This window comes from Cetorhinus maximus, chromosome 11 (genome assembly GCF_964194155.1).
Source record: "Cetorhinus maximus chromosome 11, sCetMax3.hap1.1, whole genome shotgun sequence".
Taxonomy (NCBI): domain Eukaryota; kingdom Metazoa; phylum Chordata; class Chondrichthyes; order Lamniformes; family Cetorhinidae; genus Cetorhinus; species Cetorhinus maximus.
The window spans coordinates 80,961,141-80,980,793 of NC_135889.1; the positions used below are offsets into that span (position 1 = coordinate 80,961,141).

The 19,653-nt window shown below is 39.5% G+C and overlaps 1 protein-coding gene across 3 annotated transcripts in view; it reads left to right on the forward strand.

Moving 5' to 3' along the window:
• Window positions 1-19,653, forward strand: part of ttc21b (tetratricopeptide repeat domain 21B) — a 90,880-nt gene that overhangs the window by 60,966 nt on the left and 10,261 nt on the right. For 2 of the 3 annotated variants that reach the window (XM_078552305.1, XM_078552307.1), the window contains exons 18-26: window positions 1,192-1,330; window positions 2,081-2,205; window positions 4,663-4,851; window positions 6,133-6,243; window positions 9,697-9,778; window positions 10,911-11,061; window positions 14,173-14,334; window positions 14,871-15,066; window positions 18,732-18,956. In XM_078552305.1, coding sequence (XP_078408431.1) covers window positions 1,192-1,330; window positions 2,081-2,205; window positions 4,663-4,851; window positions 6,133-6,243; window positions 9,697-9,778; window positions 10,911-11,061; window positions 14,173-14,334; window positions 14,871-15,066; window positions 18,732-18,956 — 1,380 coding nt within the window. The remainder of the gene's footprint in view (window positions 1-1,191; window positions 1,331-2,080; window positions 2,206-4,662; window positions 4,852-6,132; window positions 6,244-9,696; window positions 9,779-10,910; window positions 11,062-14,172; window positions 14,335-14,870; window positions 15,067-18,731; window positions 18,957-19,653) is intronic. The other variant, XM_078552306.1, reaches the window with a different exon arrangement.

Sequence of the window (19,653 nt, forward strand, 5' to 3'; positions counted from 1 at the left end):
CGAGGGTCACAGTGCTCCCCCTGCATGACCCTCCTGCCTGGCCTGCTCACCAGCAGCACTCTGGGGAGCCCTTCCACTGGCCATGATTCACAGCCTTTGAAAGGCTGCAGCAACTTTTTAAAACAGGCCGTCGGGTCACCATTGGACCCAGTGGTTATTGCAGTCCCGCCGCCGCCCGCACGCGTAAAATGGTGGCGCGGACCCGTTCCCGGGCGGCAGTCAGGTCCGCACCCGCCCCACAGGCAGAGAATTCTGCCCATTATGCAGAAGTGGAGATGTAGCTAAATTAATTCTGTCAACTGTGACTACAGAGAGGCGTCCCAAGTGATGAAATATCTCCTGGACTGCCCTCTATTACCAGAACCATGTAACCCTGAAGATCCAAAGGTCGTCAACTCTCAACTCAGAGGCAAGGGAAGATGTAGCAACACAACAAGAAAGAGCTGCTCCTGGTGAAACTTAATGTTTTCTCTGATAATAATTTGTGTGGATATTGGAAGAAATATGGATAGCATTTAATCCTGGTGTCTCCACATTTGAATAGCCTAAGCTATTGCGTAAAGTGCTTGTGGGCTTCTGTTACCTGTGGAAACCCTACCCTAGCATGCATTAGGCCTTCATGCCCGGGAGGAAATTGGGGGGGAATTAATTGATTAATAATACGCATGATTTGTTGCTACAATGAGGGGCTCAGTCAAAGCTATGTTTAGTTATTCGTGGCCACCATGATGTGGTTGGTAACGCTCTTGCCTCTGAGTCACAAGGTTCTGGGTTCAAGTCCCACACCAGGGCTTGGGCACAAAATCAAGGATGATACTCCAGTCCTGAGGTCGTGCTGCACTGTCAGGAGTGCTGCCTTTTGAATGAGACGTTAAACTGAGGCCCCATCTGCCTTGTGTGGATGTAAAAGATTCCATGGCACTATTTCGAAAAAGAACAAGGGAGTTATTGCCAATGTCCTGGCCAATATTTATCCCTTAATGAACATCACAAAAATAGATTATCTGGTCATTATCACTTTGTTGTTTGTCGAAGTTTGCTGTGCACAAGTTAGCTGCCTCATTTCCTACATTACAACAGTGACTGCACTTCAAAAGTACTTAATTGGCTGTAAAGATGTCTGATGGTCTTGAAAAGCACTATATAAATCCAAATCTTTCTTTCTTTTGTTCTTTTAATTTTTCCGCAAAGGCAATTAATTACTATGAAGCAGCGGTGAAGACTGGACAGCAGAATTTCCTTCGTTATGACTTAGCTGAGCTCCTGCTTAAGCTTCAGCAGTATGAGAAGGCAGAAAAGGTCCTATTGCAGTCATTAGAACATGATTATGGTATGTTTTTATGAGGGGAATGAATTGGTTCACTTTTGAATTTAGTAACAGAAGGAAATGATTTAAATGTATCTAACTTCATTAGTGGCACACAAAAATTTACTTTTAATATGTTACAAAAATAACCCCTTAGTTTACACTGGGAGTGGCAGGACAGCCACATTATGTAATATCTACAATATTTGGCTTTTTAAAATAATTTAGTTGCTGTAGATTGGGAGTTTAAAGATTGTGTTGTTTTTCAAACATCATGAAACTACAATTGAAAATTAGAAACATTCATGAATTCCTCTTTTTATTTGATTTTCAACTTGGGAGCATAGCATTACATATTGGTTACCTGTTACAGAAACTGTCCCATCTTTCAATGAAGATGAAAATCATGTGGTTGCCAGAACAGGACATGGTAATAACAATTGTAATACTGATTTTATACTCAGGTGGCAAGTTGAAAAGCTTTCCCATAATTTAGCTAAATTCACAAACGATTCATTTATTAGGCTGTAATAACTAATAAGTGATGAATAACCTGTCGCGTTCACTACATTCTTTTCATGATTTATTGCTGGATGGCATAAAAATAGAAACCTTCAAGACAGGCAGTTGTCTTGCAGACAGTTTAAACAGATGGTTAAAGGAAAAGAGCATGAAGGAAAATGGGATAAACAATGTTGAGTAAAATTTACAAAACAAGAACTACCTCAGTGCGATTTATAAAAGAATGAAAATTCTTTTTATATCATATTTTAGATCTTCAATCTTTTACAGTAAGTGACCTTCAAGCTTTGATGGAAGATGCACGATATTTAATGCTTCTAGCAAAAATGTATAGCAAGAAGGAGAAGACTGAAGATGCCATCCTTGCATTGCAGAGGGTGAATAGACTTTATTTCATTTTTACTTGTTTGCATATTGAAAGTTAATTTAAGCTTTCAAAAGTTTCACATCTTCAAATAATGCCTTCAAGGTCAATAAATACAGTGAAATTAATGCAATAGTTGTCTCTTTAATGGCATAATTTTGCTTTGCTCAAATTAAAATGCATCACTAGAGTGCATAAAATCTTTGTACTAAAAATAAATATATGAAAAAATTACTTTTATGCACCCACAATATCTGGCTTTTTATATATTGTAGTTGCTATAGATATCATAGAATCATACAGTACAGAAAGAGGCCAGTCAACCAATTGTGCCTGTTTTGGCTCTGTTGAAAAGCTATCCATTTGTCTCACTTCCCTGTTCTTTCCCTATACTTTTCAAATATATATCACATATACTTTTGAAAGTTACTGAACCTGCTTTCACCAATCTTTCAGGTGGTGCTTTCCAGATCACCCTAACTCAATTCAGAAAGTAATTTCTCCTCATCTGCCCCCTGGTCTATTTGCAAATTACCTTAAATCTATGTCCTCCAGGGCCGCCCCTCCTGCCAGAAGGGACAGTTTTTCTTTAATTTTAACAAAACACTAAATGATTTTAAACAGCACTATTAAACCTAGTATGTTTAATAGATATTTGACAGATCTAATGGATGTATAACATAATCAAGGTAAGAGTGACAAACAGTGATTCAAGCTATCAAGGTTTACATTCATATATAGGACCTACTCGGGCTAGTTTTTATTAACTCATGCTGTGGTACATGATCAGTGTTCCCTTACTTCCTGTCTAATCAGGAATCTCTCCATTTATTTTATAAATATAATCCAAGTCTGAATTTATGATGCTTGGTAGCATTCATTCATAACATAGCAGCTTAACATCTAAAGTAATCTGAGGCTTTAATCATGTGCTCTATTTATCATTTTCTGGTAGCAAAGTAAAGATTTTGTACATTAAATGCTCTAATTATCTTCATGAGTTTAAAAATATCGTTATGTATTTTCCTTCTGCCATTTTTCTTATTTCGTTTGTTTTTCTTCACTGTCTTTTTGTGGTGATTTTAAAACTTAGTGCTGTTGTTGAACTCTGTCCAGTGCATCTGTTTTTGAAGTAAAGCAGTGAAAATTAGGAATTATACTTCCATATTGCTTTCTTTACTCAAATTCCAAGCCCTTGAATCTTTTCCAACAGTCTCCTGTGTGGTGCTTTGTCAAAGACTTTGAACATACACCATATCCACTATTTCCCCTGCTATTCATCATACCTGTCACCTTCTTCAAGAAATCGTTTGTGATTGTCAAACGCAGTCTTCTTTTCTGTGATATGTCTTCTCTACTTCTAATTATTTTCCCTTCTAGTTTTTATAAATTCATTGTAAAGATTCCACGTTTTTCCCTCCCACAGCTGTTAAATTGATTGGCCTGTATTCCCATCATTTGCCTTGTTTCTCTTTGCGAAAATGCTTATTATATTGGCCACTCTCTAGTTCTCTGGCACACATCCATTCTACATACAATCTTGAAATGTAATTTCTAGGGGCCTCCACTATTACTTTTCCAATTTCCCTCAAGATCCAGGTGTTTGTTTTCTCTTAGCTTAACTAATTTCGATAATACTTTAGTTTGTTATTTATTAAATCTCTAATCTCACTTTTAACCAATTCATGATTTACCTCCTTTCCATCATCATTCTGTTTTGTAGATACTGATATGAAGTACTTAAGTATCCCTGCAAATTTCCAATTAGTCAGACATTATACAGTGTTTCAGACCACTTTATCCCATGCCCCCGGTTGTTAAAATATATCTTAAACTAATCTACAACAAATATTTACCCTGCATGGGACTTAAATAGGTATTTCTCATATCCATATATATTTTAGTTGGAATTCTCAGCTATTCTGGAACTCAGTAGTACCTTGGAATTTTTTTGGGGTGTCCCTCTGATTTTTTTTTTATCCTGCAGTTCTGTTGCTTGTTATGTGAGTTAGAGTACATGTATTTTTATTTGGTTATATAAATGCTAATAGAAACTAAAGAGTATTTCCCCAAAGGTTAATATTTGTTTAAGAATTGCAGGTCATTATTGTTTGCGCTTCCTTATTATTCCTTATCATTACATTTGCTTGACTTGCTCTAATTGACAGCATGCTTGATGGAATGATTTTGGAAAAATGGTGACAACATAAAATCTGCTTCAAATGCAATTATTTCTGAATGTAATATTCCAAGTGAATCCTTGTTTTCAGTGGACTAAAGTTTAAAGTCATTTGTTGTCCTGTAAAAAAAAATCTATCATTTATAATAGCATGTGTCTCAATCTTGGGTTTAATAATGTGAATATTTTCGTGTGTATTTCATGTGTCAGATGTACACTACCAATTTTATTTACTGCCATTTTAAAATCTGACAATTTGCACTCTTTTTTGGCTTTTGCCATTTTCTAAAGGCACGGGAGGTCCAAGCTCAGGTGTTAAAACGAGTTCAACTAGAACAGACTGATGCAATTCCTACCCAGAAGCAACTTGCAGCAGAGATTTGTGCTGAAATAGCAAAGCATGCCACAGACCAGAGAGACTATGAAAAAGCAATTAAGTTCTACAAAGAGGCACTTGTCTATTATGAGAATGATCATAAGGTTAGTTATGCAGTTGCTAAGTTATTGCATGTGGTGACTTCAAAAAATTCTAGACTATGCCTTAATTTTACAAGGGAAGAATGTGTATGTTTGGATAGATATCCTGGAATGTGAAAATTGTGATATTGGATACTGCTTTCAGAGAAATTTAGAAAGCTTGAGTAAAGATTGTTAAATATTCTACCTGATAATACTAAAATGAAGTACTACAAAGCAGTTTTGAATATATAAGATGAACTGTGCCTGTGAAAGCATTCCACAGGCAGCATTACAAAGTAAAAAATGACTGGCCTAGAAGCAAATTTCGTTCCTCATCATTGTAAGCTTTGTACTTTGCACCTTCTGTTTGCTGACAATTCTCTAAGGTGGGACTTACTCCCGAGATAGGGGTGGAAGTCTCACTTAAAGCAATTAATGCTGCTCCCACTGTTAAATTGTTGCGGGGCAGCTGTTAGGATCATGAATGGGTGGGGGAACGGGAACCACAGTGTCCCGTGAAATTTAACCCAATGTGTTGTAAGATACCTAGAAATTTAAAAAGGATAAAAGGATAAACTGCTGCCTGTAATAAAGTCAGGATGAGAGGCTGACTGAAGGGAGTATTGTACAGGATATCATATTCTACTCAACTCACATATAGATGTGGGTCTTAAAACCAGAATTCCAGGGAATTTGTCAGAAACCTCAGCATGTCCAACGTGAATAAGTTAGTAATTTGAGAATATGGTGTCTTTAAGCTCACAAGTGAACCTAAAAACCAGGCCACATGCAGTCTGAAGGTAAATCTTTCCTGTCTGATATTTTTAAAAAACTGTCAAAACGTAGGTAACAACTTCCAAAGTAATTTTTTTCCCAAAAATCCATATTTTGGTATGCAGCCGAATTCCCAAATAATACGTCATTTTACAATTATCATGGCAAGATGCAACAACCTGAATAGAAGATTTTTTTAATTCTATGTACAATGATATGTTTCACAGGCAACACTGATTTTTTTTTGTGATATATATGTATAAAACATTAAATGCCACTGATATTTATCAGGCTATCTGTCTAATCCAATCTGTGATGGTGACAAAACACCATTATCTTGAATTTCATTAAAAACGTTAGAATATTCCGTATATCAAAAAAACAATTTGCTAAAAAGAGTGGTAACACCGTTTCCCCATGCACCCAAGTGAGTCAGAAGTCTTCCATAATTGTGGAATAATATATAATTATCCACCAAATATCTTGCAGTGTTATGTCATGCTATATCCTTATTGTTTTCTGTGGCAGGTGATGCTAGAGCTTGCGCAGTTGTATCTTGCCCAGGATGATATTGATGCTTGTCAGCATCAATGTGCAGTTCTGCTGAAAAGTGACCAAGATAATGATGCAGCTACCATGGTTAGTAGAAATAAAACCAAAATGTAATAGATAATTGAGACATCACTGCTATTGCTGATAACTTACTTTTTAAGTTTTGGAAGTTTGTCACTCAATTATGTGATGAAAACTCTAGTGTTCATTTAGTTCTGTTATCACACATTTTGTGTGCCAAAGGTTATCTTTCAGGATTCCCCTTTCATTTGATTTAATGGAAGGAGAATGAGAATGGAATGCCATGTACCAGATCTGGCTGCTTACACTTATAATACAGCATTGTAAAAACTTTGAGATGATACCCTGATGAGAATATTCAATAAGGGCACCAAACAAACCCCTAACCCTTTCAGCTTATCTCCTCATCAAGAAATCATCTAGGGTTTGCTGTCTAGCTTATGCATTTTCTAAATTTCCAGATACCCATTTGTATGTCCTAGAAATTTGTACACAAAGGTTACTGAAAGAACTTGGATTAAGCAAGAATGCAGGACAGAAAACTGAAGTTTGAGGATTTTAGTCTCAAAAGTATGATCTTAATTTTGCAAAGAAACATTCTGAATTCTTTAACTAATTTTAGCAGCACCTGTGTTAGAAGAATTCAGGCCTTAGAAGTAGCAATTACCTCAAATAGCCCTGTTGATAACTTTAATGATCTCCAAATCAATGCAGCGCCATCACTTAGATATGCCAGCTCGCCCATTTATTCTTTAGCTCCTCAGTTCGCTAGATTGGTCCCTGGGATGAGAAGATTGTCCTGTGATGAGAGGCTAAATAAATTGGGCTTATATTCTAAGGAGTTTAGAAGAATGTGAAGCGATCTCATTAAAGCCTACAAAATTCTGAGGAGGCTTGATAGGGTAGACACTGTGAAATTGTTTTCATTGGTTGGGGAGTCTAACACATTGGGGGGCAGTCTCAGGATAAGGGCCCAATCATTTAGGACCGAGATGAGAAGAAATTACTCCACTCAAAGAGTTGTGAATTTTTGGAATTCTCTACCGCAGGGGATTGTGGATGTTTCATTGTTGGATACATTTAAGGCTGGGATAGACAGATTTTTAACATGTCAAGGAACTAAGGGAATGGGGAGCGGACGGACAAATGTAGCTGAAGCCTAAGATCAGCCATGATCATATTGAATGGCAGAGCAAGCTCGACAGGGGATATGGTTTACTCCTGCTCCTAGTTCTTGTGTTCTGATGCACCACACAGATTCAAATAGGCAGAACATCTTTGTGTCCCTTAACCAGCTGTCTCCAGACCTATGTTCTAGATATTCTGGTAAGGGAAATGTTTGATTTGTATAAGCATTCATTGTTTAATTAGCATTAGCCCTTTGCTTTCTAGCAGTGAGTCTGATGCCTGAATCCATTTTCAGGATGCTTTTAAAACAATTCTTGATACTTAACTCCTCCAGCATCCTGTGTGTGTGTGCATGTGTGTACCTGACAGTGATTTCAGAGCACTGTTTTTACAGGTTGAGGTTCAGGAAGGAAGCAGTTACAAAGCTGTGCCACTTTGTTTCAAGGTTACTTCCATTAAAGGTTTGGCAGTGCCAGTGCCGATCAAGGTGACCACAGCTCTCAATTGCTTTGCTTCTAGCATGTAATATACATCAATTTCATGCCAACAGTTGAATCAAAGAGGCAATTGCTATTCTATCCAGCAGAACCAACATCTTCATTTCTTTTCTCATTAACCAGTAAACGCAGCACGATAGGACTGCCCAATTCAATCAATATGCTGGATATTTATGTAGATTTCTGCACTCCTAACCTCAATGCAGTGGCCTACTTGAATAGAAATGTGTCAGCCTTGGTTCACCATTATTGCCTCTCAGTCAGAAGGCATGGATTCAAGCCCCACTCCAGAGACTTGAGCACATTATAAGCTAACACTTCTGTGTGGGAAGAAGGGAATGATGCATTTTTCGATGAGATGTTAAACCTGTCCTCTCAGGTAGAAGACGTTCATGATTCCACTATGCCATTCAAAGAAGAGCAGGGTATGCTTTCCCAATTTCTTGGCCAACATTTATCTTTTGACCAATCTCTAAAATAGATGAACCTGTCATTTATTTTCATTACTGTCTGTGAGAGTTGGCTGTGTGAAAATTGGCTGCTGCATTTCCTACAACAGTGACCAACAATGCTTTCACTGTAGAATTATCATCTGTGCCAGAGTTATTTGAAAACAAAGGAATACTAAAAGATTTCCCCTAAAAGATAAGTATGTCCCTTTAAGAAAGCCCAGTTGTCCACGTGGCACTGGAAAAATGACTCTTGAGCGCTATCAACAACACCCTCCTCCGCATTTTCTCAACTATTGTCAGTCACTGTTATTTACATGGACAATGCTCGCAGGCTGTTACCTAGGAAAACAAAAAGAGAGAAGCATGTGTTAAAATGTTGGTCCCCATAGACACCTTCATACATTGCTTACATTAGAATATACCTTTTGGAAATGATCTATGGAGTGTGAGGGATGCTGACAAAGTCCCTTTGACTAAAGGACGTTAACAAGTCAGTTTGGTGGGTTTTTCATGGGTGCTAGCCAACAGGCTATTGAATTCTCTTTCACGATTTGCTATGATGGAATATGAACTCATGACCACTAATCCAGTATCATAACTACTGCATTACTGTAACGTATGTGATGTTTTTGTGGTTGTATGTGCATAAGTGCAAGAGAGAAAGGTGGACAGGATACAAGGGTGTGATGGTACTAACTGAGTTTGGGGCTGTTCATCAGCTGTGCCTTCTCCAATTCTCTCAATGGTTTTGTATACAATAATGTCCAATCTAAGTTCCAGAGAACTCCTTGTAGTTTCTAGGCCCTCTAACTTGGGTTTGTTCTTCTTTATTGTGTGCCATCTTGCTACGCATGTAGAGCAGTAATCTTAAATTGGGGAGAATATACAGTAGCAAAGATGGGCCCAACCTGCAGTATCTTGTGTGCCAGTAAAAGAAGATGCATCACACTGCTAGGTTGTGTTAGAAAGAATTGTTACATCAGGACTTACCAGAAATGTCCTGAATTAGCTATGCTTATAGGTCAGTAAAATGTTGAATTGCTCTCTACCTGTGCTCTCTATGCTATTGCTCCTGATTGCCTGTCTGTGGCTGTCACTTTATTGAGTTGTGTTACATTTCTTCTGAACAGTATAAAAATATAGAGAGTCACATGCAAGAAAATCCCTTGATGTTAGTTGTCAAAACCATCTTAAAGGCATAGTGTCCTTGTAATTCTCCTTGTGGTAATCTGGGTTTACACCTGGTAGAAAGTAGAGGATCCCTGCATTCAAAGAAGAGATAATGCCCTGCAGTGGTTTGTGGCCTTACTATTCTCCTGAAATAAATCTAAGTTTTGTTATATTGGAAAAGAATGCTGGCAAATATATCTTGCAATTGTTTTAAATAAATCTTATCTACTACTATTTATTCTAATTATAGCTATTTTGATGTGTTCTTATAGATGATGGCTGATCTGATGTTCAGAAAGCAGGATTATGACCAAGCTGTATTTCACTTCCAACAGCTTTTAGAACGCAAACCAGGTAAAATTGGCTGTTCATTGCTTTACACTGATAACATTTTGTAAGTAGACTACCTTACAATTATGCCACCAAATATTTGAATCAGTAACCTAAAGCTTGTTATTATTTAGCCATTCTGCAAACAGAGGTATAAAGAATATCATATTTTTCTGACCAGCTAATATTTGAGTTTTACCAAGGAGATGGCGATAATGAGGCCTTATCTGAAGAAGTTCTACATTCCATTTCACAACTGAGCAATGTATGTGCTACATGACTATTAATAATTTGGGTCTGCCATTGATATTTAATTGGTAAAGTGGAGTCTGCTGTTCCATTAAATGTTTCCATTACCATCTTCTTGCCTGTATCTGATGGATTAATATCAGGTCTGAGAGTATAACAACGAGACTTCCTTTTGTTATGGACCAGTGTCTTAGACAAGTGCACTCATTTGATTTCTCATAAGGTAGCCCTAGTTAACACAAGGCAAGACAACATTTGATTTGTTAGATAAACTGCTTTATTCCACAGTCTGCCATACAAATACTTAGTATGATTGAGAAACCTTTGGTACAACCACTATAATTTCTATCCTGTTACAAAAATAAAGAGCATAGATATGCTAGACTATTTTAGGGGGCTCTTAACGTAAAATCACAAATTTGCCCTGTCTAGGACAGAGATTGTTCACTTGCAGCCTCTTGCTACCTGATGGATTGACTTTCTAGTGCCTGTGTCCCGAACTTTGCAAGCTATTCTCCCTAATCAATTGTGTTTGTCAGCAACAGAGTTGTCTGTATTTTCTAAAATAACACAACATTGCAAATAAATTGCACACTGTTTGGCCATGCAAAAAAACTCAGCAACCTGCTTTTTAAATATCTCTTGTTTGATGGTTACCGGGAGAAGGTGGGAGGATGGGGTTGAGAAACTTATCAGCCATGATTGAATGGCGGAGCAGACTCGATGGGCCGAATGGCCTAATTTCTGCTCCTATGTCTTATGGTCTTATGATGGGGCTGTTGTTTTTGAGCAACGTTTGCTCAGAATACATTTTAAAATCACTAATGTCCAAGTCTTTAGAATGAGAAAATAGTCAATAAACCTCAAACTGAAATAGTTAGCATTTATACAGTTTTTTTTTGTTTAGATAATTTTATGACATTAGCACGTTTGATTGATTTGTTGAGGAGAGCTGGAAAACTGGAAGAAGTTCCCAGATTCCTTGACATGGCTGAAAAACACACTCCAAGACCAGCCTCTGAACCTGGTTTTAATTATTGCAAAGGATTGTACCTCTGGTAAGTTGTCCTATAATTATGACAATTATGAGAAAATAACTAAGTACTAATGGCTCAGTGAACAAATATACCACATGATATAACATTATGTCACCAGGTCCAGGAGCATCCCAAGTTTGATCTGGCCTGTGCTGAGTTAATCAGTTACTGTCAAGGAAGCAGTACGACCTTAATTTTCCAGAGTGGAGGGTGAAAAAAATTCAAATACCAGTTCTCATTTTCATGCATGTAAATGCAGTAAATATTTGGGATTTGGTCATAGTTGCTTTCTTGATAGAATAGTAAAACATAGGAATATAAGTGTAATTGTAGGGCTGCTGTTGTGGAACTATCTTCAGGATCATTTAAACTTTCAGGAGTGAAGGAGTAAGCGGGGAAGGGTTTTCCATTACGCTTGGTGTGAAAAATTGTTTCTTGCTTTTCTATCAAATAGCCTAGCTCTATTTTCAAGGTTCTGGCCCCTCCTTCTGGATTTCCCCATCAGAGGAAATAATTTCTCTGGGCAGGAGTTTTAGACCCAGAAGGGGGTGAGTGTGGATGTGGGCGGGTGCGAAAATTAGTGCCGCTGGCTTTTGTGCTGGGTTGATGTCATCGTTCTGACAGCTGCCGATTTTGCTCAGAAGAGAGAAAGGTGGGACCTTAAAGCTGCCACATTTGAATAATAGGCCAGTTGTCAGCCTGTCAAAGCCAATATGGAATTTTGGTGAAGGTGCATGGGTTACGCGATGGACTGGAAGCAATCCAGATAGATAGAGACGGCAACACAGCATGGAGCCAATCATGGCTGATCCACGCAATTGGCTGATTCTAAAAATGGGTGAATGGCTAAGAAGGGCATGCTGGTGCCATCAGGTGAGCAGAGTTAGCGGAACAGATGGCCTGTGTATGCTCAGTCAGTTGAGAGGGCTGTGACCATCTGAGATTCTGGGGCCAGAAGGGGGTGGGCTTGTAAGCTTTGCGAATCCTGCTGACTGCAAGAAGGCAATAGCTGAGCATGGGATTAAGCTAGTCTGAGATAGGGTACAATAGCGATGAGGATCACCATCCACAGGAGCAGATGCAGAACCCCGGGCATGAGCAGAGCAGAGGGGAGGAATGAAGCTTAGGGAGGCAACAGAGGCCATATCCTTAACATCAACTGTGGCACTGAAGATGAAGCTACTTGGAGAATCAGTGCCACAGGCGACTGCGCCCATCAGGGCAGATGGTCACTGAGATTTGTGCACCCCTTGAGGAAGACCTCAGATCTCGGAATACTGCTTGCCATGCCCAGTCAGTAGCTGTCAAAGTTACTGTGTCTTGAACATCTTCACCTTTGGTTCCTTCCAGTGATCGGCAGTGGACCTTGGTGATGCCTCGCAAGTCTTTGCATTGCATTGCAACTCGCAAGACACTGATGCCCTATTTATGAAAGCAGGGCAGTACATACAATTTCAAATAATTGGGGTATTCACCTTCATCGCTAGATTCCCACAGGTGCAGGACATCATCAGTTGCACCCAAGTGGCTAGCAAGGTGCTGTATGCTCTTGAGTTGAGTGAGCGGCCGATGAGATTAATTAGCAGGAAGGGCTTCCATTCCCTCAATGTTCAGCTGGTCTACGATGACAACAAGAGCCCCATGTCTGAGTGCACTAGCCTCACATCTTCATCCTCTGGCATCTCTTCATGACATCACCGAAACTTTGTGGATGGATTGTAGGGGGCAAGGGACAACCTTGAAGAGTTGATTACTCATCCCTTTACATCAACCTGAGACGAAGCCACGGAATCGTTATAACAGAAGCCATTTGCTCAACCATCAAGCAGGTCATCAGGCTTCTGAAGATGCAGTATCGGTGCCTGGACCAGTCAATGGGTGCCTTGAAGTATACTCCTGCAAGGATCTTGTGCATCATGGTGGCCTGCTGCATTCTGCAGAATTTGGCCCTCTAGAGGGGGGTGGATCTTGAAGAGGGCAAGATGCTAGAAGGACACAGCTCACGGAGGAGGAAGAAGAGAATGATGCAGAGCACAATAGTGTCCAGGCTATGCACGGAGGTGACCGGGGCCAGCTCAGGAATCAAAACTCTGATCTGGTTGGTGTCAATGTCAGGGAACATCTGATTTAGCCACCTTTCACTTGAGCGCTTCTCATCCAGCAGGACTGCATGCTCTGGAACTCAGTTTGATCTGCTTATGAGAGATCTTCCATTGAAGACACAACTTTGATTAGATCAACTCATACCGTCAATGCATGCTTATCATCTGTTCAGTGCTCTCGTCATCCCCATTCAAAGACCATTGCTTCCCTTCACCACTTCTTCCCCCTTTTCAAGTTTTTCCATTCAAGAATGGAAGCTCACATGTCTGATGTGATGTGTCAACATTTACAGTGTTAGTAAAAATATCAAAATGCTCATTAACAAATAAGCCCGAGTAAACCACTGATTGCTCTGACCGGCATGATAGCCTCCGCACTCTGCTACTTCTACGTGGTGCTTCCCTTGTGATTATAGATGAGGTGGAAACAGCCTGATTGCATGTGTCTGCTCTCAACTGGGATGCCTTTGGTGGCTATCCTTGTCATTGAGCTGCCAGAAGGCTACTGCACTGGCTTCAGTGCAGGGATGGCCTCAGTCACTAGGCCCTGCTGCACAGATGTTCCCTCAGTCAGAGAGGCCAATGATAATAATGGCATGCCATGAGGCATGGCACCCTCGTCCTCTTCGGTAACTGCCTTAGCCTTTGGATGGGGCTCTGTACTGGTGGAGGGGACCATGAGCTGGGCTGCAACTGGCATTCACTCTGCGCATCTCTGTGCCATTAGCACCATTGACCATATAGAGTGTAGCATGCATTCTGTGCATGTCACTATGCTATTCCTGCATATACTTCAACTGCTGCCACATATCTTTTCATGAGATTGGCCACTCTATCAATGCAGGAGCTCATGTGTTCAAAGTCCTGAGCCATAGTGGTGCACGTGAGCTGAATGGCCTCCCCCATTCTCAACCCATGACCTCCACTCTGCCTCAGGGAACTCTGACATGTGGGCAGAATAGCCACACTCAGTTTTGAAACAAATATTTCGGCATGAAGAAGGGCTATTTGTGTGATTTCTTTCCTCTAGGTACACCGGGGAACCAAATGACGCACTCCGGCACTTCAATAAGGCTCGCAAGGACAGTGACTGGGGCCAAAATGCAATTTATAACATGATAGAGATCTGCATGAATCCAGATAATGATACTATAGGAGGTGAAGTCTTTGAGAACCTGGATGGAGATGTGCGGTGAGAGCATATTGCTATTAAATATTTGTCTTGCGTGTTTAGGTGATAGGGATAAAACTAAATTTTAATTACTTCTAAATTACATATTCAATTTTATTTTACTATCACTTTTAAATCTTTATAATCTGTCAATTTTTGTACCAAACTTTCTGCTTTATCATGGTTATCCCTGTTCTAAGACTAAAACCTTTAGCAAAATGAAATTAACTTTCCCAGTTTGGGTTAGCTATGTGGGGAAAAATACTGTAATTTTACTCAGTTTTCCCTTGTACTGTCTAATTTTTTTTGCGGTATAGGATTTAGAGTGCCAACTCACTAGTAACTTGTCTGTCCGCAGATTATAGGCTGACCAGTGTAATTTATCAGGATTCACTGTGTTTGGATACTTTGCACAACTGTTGCAATTGCATGTATCTTATATTTGTATCTGAATATAGTATGATTTCACAATGGGAATGATTAGTACTTGGTCAGCACTGATCAAAATCAAATGAGAAACTTTGGGTGTATGTTTTACATGTTTCTGTTGCCAATAGAAACTCAACTGAAAAGCAAGAGTCAGAGCAGTTGGCTGTGATGACAGCAGAGAAACTCCTGAAAGAACTGAAACCTCAGACTATTCAAGGCCATGTTCAGTTGCGCATAATGGAAAGCTGCTGCCTCATGGCAACAAAGCATAAAGCAAATGTGGAACGAGCTCTCAATGTCTTCACTGAAATAGCAACAGCTGAGGTCAGACTTGTATAAATCACAAGATAATTATGGATGGGAAAGGGTTTTCAGGTCACCTGCTTTGTGTCTGAAATGATTTCAGGGTTTTAGCCTCCGTTTGCAGTACTGGAAGTCCACTCTTCATATTGATCACATTTTGTGTGAAGAACTTCATTTCACTCCTAAACTTAATTTACATGGTTCTGATGAAAGATCATCAACCTGCAACATTGCAGGGGATGTTAATCAGGAAAATGAGTACAATTGGATCAGGTGGGGTCTAAAAGTCAGGAAAATCTGCTTCCCAACCCAAATCCACCTTTAACTGAAACAGGAAGTTGAGCAGGCAACCAACCTGATTCCAGAAGCCCGCTTTCATTTTAAAATATAATAACGAAACTTGCCATTGTCATTCAGCATTTGACCTTTTACTGCTGGTAGCTGGGCCTAAGCTGTGGGGAATAAGAACAGATGGTGCTGAAAAACTCAGCAGCTCAGGCAGCATCTGTAGAGAGAAACAGAGTTAATTTTTCAAGTCAATGGCCTTTCATCAGAAAGTTTCTGGCTAGGGTGCAGGATAGTGCCAGAAGCCGGCATGCCAGCTGAGGCGTGAAATTATACGCTCACCTATCTCCATTCCCGACCTCACATCAGGGTGAAAATCCTGCCCTTTCTTTCATTCACCTTTTAATATTTAGCTCAATTCCACTGTTTCTCCTAGTTCATAATCTGAAAATCTGACCATTGTGCATTGAGCTTCAAAATCTTAGTCATTGATGCAAACCATGAATTGAATTTTTCTAAGCCCTGGGACATAATACTCACTGTTTACCTCTACCCTGACATAACCGGTATAAGGATAAAATCACTTCAGTAATAAAAGACATAATGAGACCAGGCAATAGATGCTTTATGGATAGAATTAAGAAACAGAAAAGGATTTAAGACCATAGTGGGAGTTTAATAGGCCTCTTGTTAGCAACTGTGAAGTGGTAGAATGTATAAATGTGGAGAGTGGTAGTAATTTGAAACTCCTACAAATGCCAATTCTTAATTTGAAATCTGAGATTGACACATTTTTGTTAACCAAGGCTATTAAAGCATACGGGGCAAAGACAGGTATAAGGAGTCAGGTTACAGATCAGCCATGGTTTCATTGAATGATGGAATAGGCTCAAGGGGTTAATAGTTTATTCCTGTTCCTATGTTCCTTCCCATTGTTATCTACCTTTCAGGCAATTTCTTACATATTTTCACGATTTACGGTGAATAACAAAACTTTGAGCTTAAATAATACCTTTAATGTGGAACTTTGTAAGATGCTTTTTGGAAGACTCAGTCTATTCTACAGTCCAGGTGGGTTGTCATTTTCTCTTGATGTCAAGGACTTTGATCCAGCAGGACCTACTTTTTCTGAATCTACGTTCAATATTTATTTGATCTATTTCTCCCTCTCTCAAAGATTTTCACAGAATCTCAGAATCTTTACAGTGTAGAAGGAGGCCATTTGGCCCATCGAGTTTGCAATGACTCCCTGAAAGAGCATTCTACCTAATCCCACTCCCCTGCCTTATCCCTGTAACCATGCACATTCTTTCTTTTCAGATAGCATTCCAATTCCCTTTTGAATATCTCGCTCAAAATTGCCTCCACCACCCTTTCAGGAAGTTTGTTCCAGACTCCAACCACCCTCTGAGTTAAAAAACAAAATTCCTCACATCATTGCTACTCCTTTTGTCCATTATTTTGAATCTGTGCCCCCTAGTTCTTAACGTACTCCTTGAGTGGGAATAGTTTCTCACTATTTACCCTGTCCATACCCCTCAAATCTTGAATACCCCTATCAAGTCTCCTCTCAGCCTCCTTTTCTCCAAGGAAAACAGACCCAACCCCTTCAATCTGTCCTCATAGCTACAGTTGTTTACCCGTGGAATCATTCTTGTGAATTTCCTCTGTACTCGCTCCGATGCCTTCACATCCTTTCTCAAGGATGGCACCCAGAACTGGACTCAGTACTCCAGATGAGTCCTAACTAGTGTCTTATACAAGTTTAACATGACTTCCTTACTCTTGTACTCAGTGCCCCTGTTGATAAAACCGAGGATACCATATGCTTTATTAACTGCTTTCTCAACATGCCCTGCCACTTTCAGTGAATTATGTACATATACACAGAGTCCCTCTGTTCCTGCACCTTCCTTAGAGGCTCCCCCTTTATTTTATGCTGTCTCACCCTATTTTTCCTGCCACTTCACACTTCTCTGCATTGAACTTCATCTGCCATTTGTCTGCCCAATCCACCAATATGTCTAAGCCCTTTTGAAGTTCAAGACTATCATCATCACAGCTGACAATGTTTCCAATCTTTGAATCAACTGCAAATTTTGAAATCATGCCCTGAACACCACAGCCTACGTCATTAATATATATCATGAAGAGCAAGGGTCCCATACTGACCCCTGAGGAACTCCACTACAGACTTTCCTCCAATCTGAAAAACAACCATTTATCACTACTCTCTGTTTCCTGTCACTCAGCCAATTTCTTATCCAAGTGCCAACTTTCCCTTTTATTCCATGAGTTAGAATTTTGCTCACAAGTCTATTGTGTGGCACTGTATCAAATGCCTTTTCAAAATCCTTATACGCCACATCAACAGTATTGCCCTTATCAACCTTCTCTGTTACCTCCCCAAAAAACTTCAGCAAGTTAGTTAAACATGATTTTCCCTTAATGAATCCATGCTGGCTTTCCTTAATTATCCCGCACCTGTCTAAGTGACTATTGATTTTGTCCCGAACTTACAGTTTCCAGAAGTTTCCCTACCAGTGAAGTCAAACTGACTGGTCTGTAGTCGCCGGCATTATCCTTGCACTGCTTTTTGAACAAGGGTGTAACATTTGCAATTCTCCAGTCCTCCGGCACCACCCCTGTGTCTAAGGAAGTCTGGAAGATTATCACCAGTGCCTCTGAAATGTCCACTCTTACCTCCCTCAGTATCCTCGGATGCATCTCATCCGGTCCTAGTACCTTAGCAATTTTAAGTAAAGATAGCTTTTTTAATGCCACCACCTTCTCAATTGTAAGTTCCTCGAGTGCACCAGTTACCTTCTCTCTCACCTCGGCCTGGGATAGCATCCTCTTCCTTTGTAAAGACAGATGCAAAGTACTCGTTTAATACCTTGGCTACTTCTCCTGCCTCCACATGGAAGTATCTTTTATCTCTAATTGACCCTGCCCTTTCTTTTACCACTCTTATTATTTAAATGCTTGTAGAAGACCTTGGGATTCCCTTTTATGTTAGCTGCTAGTTTCTTTTCATGCTCCCTCCTTGCTTTTCTGATTAGTTTTTTCACTTCCCCTCTGATCCATCTATATTCAGCCTGATTATCCATTGTATTTTCTACCTGACAACTTGCACTTGAAAGCCCACAGCCCACCTTCCCTAAATCTGAAAAATATTATCAGATGTCCAAGGAAGCAAATTCTGAAGTATAATGCTGACCAAATAAAAATGTAGAAAAATTAACTCCTTTGCAGATTCATCATGCTCAAACTTTATTTATCTAAGCTGAATTCAGCCCCATGTAAGCTTGCAGGAAATTATTTTAAAGGCACCTGTAGGAGAACTACCATGTATTTTATGAATTAATGGTTTGGCACATCTATTCTTGATATTAATACAGAAGGACCACATTCCTGCACTATTTGGAATGGCCACAGCATACATGATTTTAAAACAGACACCTCGTGCAAGAAATCAGCTAAAACGCATTGCAAAATTAAACTGGAATGCAATTGATGCAGAGGAGTTGGAAAAGAGTTGGTTGCTTCTAGCTGATGTTTACATTCAGTCTGGAAAATTTGATATGGCAGTTGAACTTCTTAAACGCTGTCTACGGCACAATAAGGTAAAAACAGTTAATGATTCCTATATCATGAGCTACTTAATAATTGATAATTGACTTAAACATGCATTACACTCTGTGTTTACAATCTTTTTTTTAAATATAATGCAGTGAAATGTAGTTTGTGCCAGATGAACATAATTGGGAGAACTCAAAAGAGGCACTGGAGGAAATTTTTGTCTTTGAGTAGGAATCTGGTGGCGTCTGTTATAGAACCTGCCCGAAATCAGTTGAATCAATGCGAATCAAGCAGCTTCCATACTAGACAAACAATCCACTCCGTCTGCTTTACCACCCATGTGGTGAGTATGCTGTTACGGACAGGAGAAAGATGGGGGATAATTTCCCACCTCTCTACTAAGCGCAACAAGATGTATTTTTGAGAAGGAGTATTTTAACTCCTTGAGTGATGTAACTTTTAAGAATAGACACAAAACAGGCTGTCTGGTAAGTTTAAATCAAAAGAAAGGATAAATGTTTATTTTTCACGACACCCAAAATGTAATTGCAACAAGCCCATTCCTCATCCACGAGCACACATACACACACGATGATTTCTAAAGATGTAGCATGTTCTTAAATTACTTAGTGTCAAAAAAACAAGGTCACTTCTATAAACAGTCCTCAAGATGGTAATTGAAATGTTGCAGGCCTGAAGAAATTTGGAGTAATTTGTGTCTTTGGTTCATGGCTCTTCTTT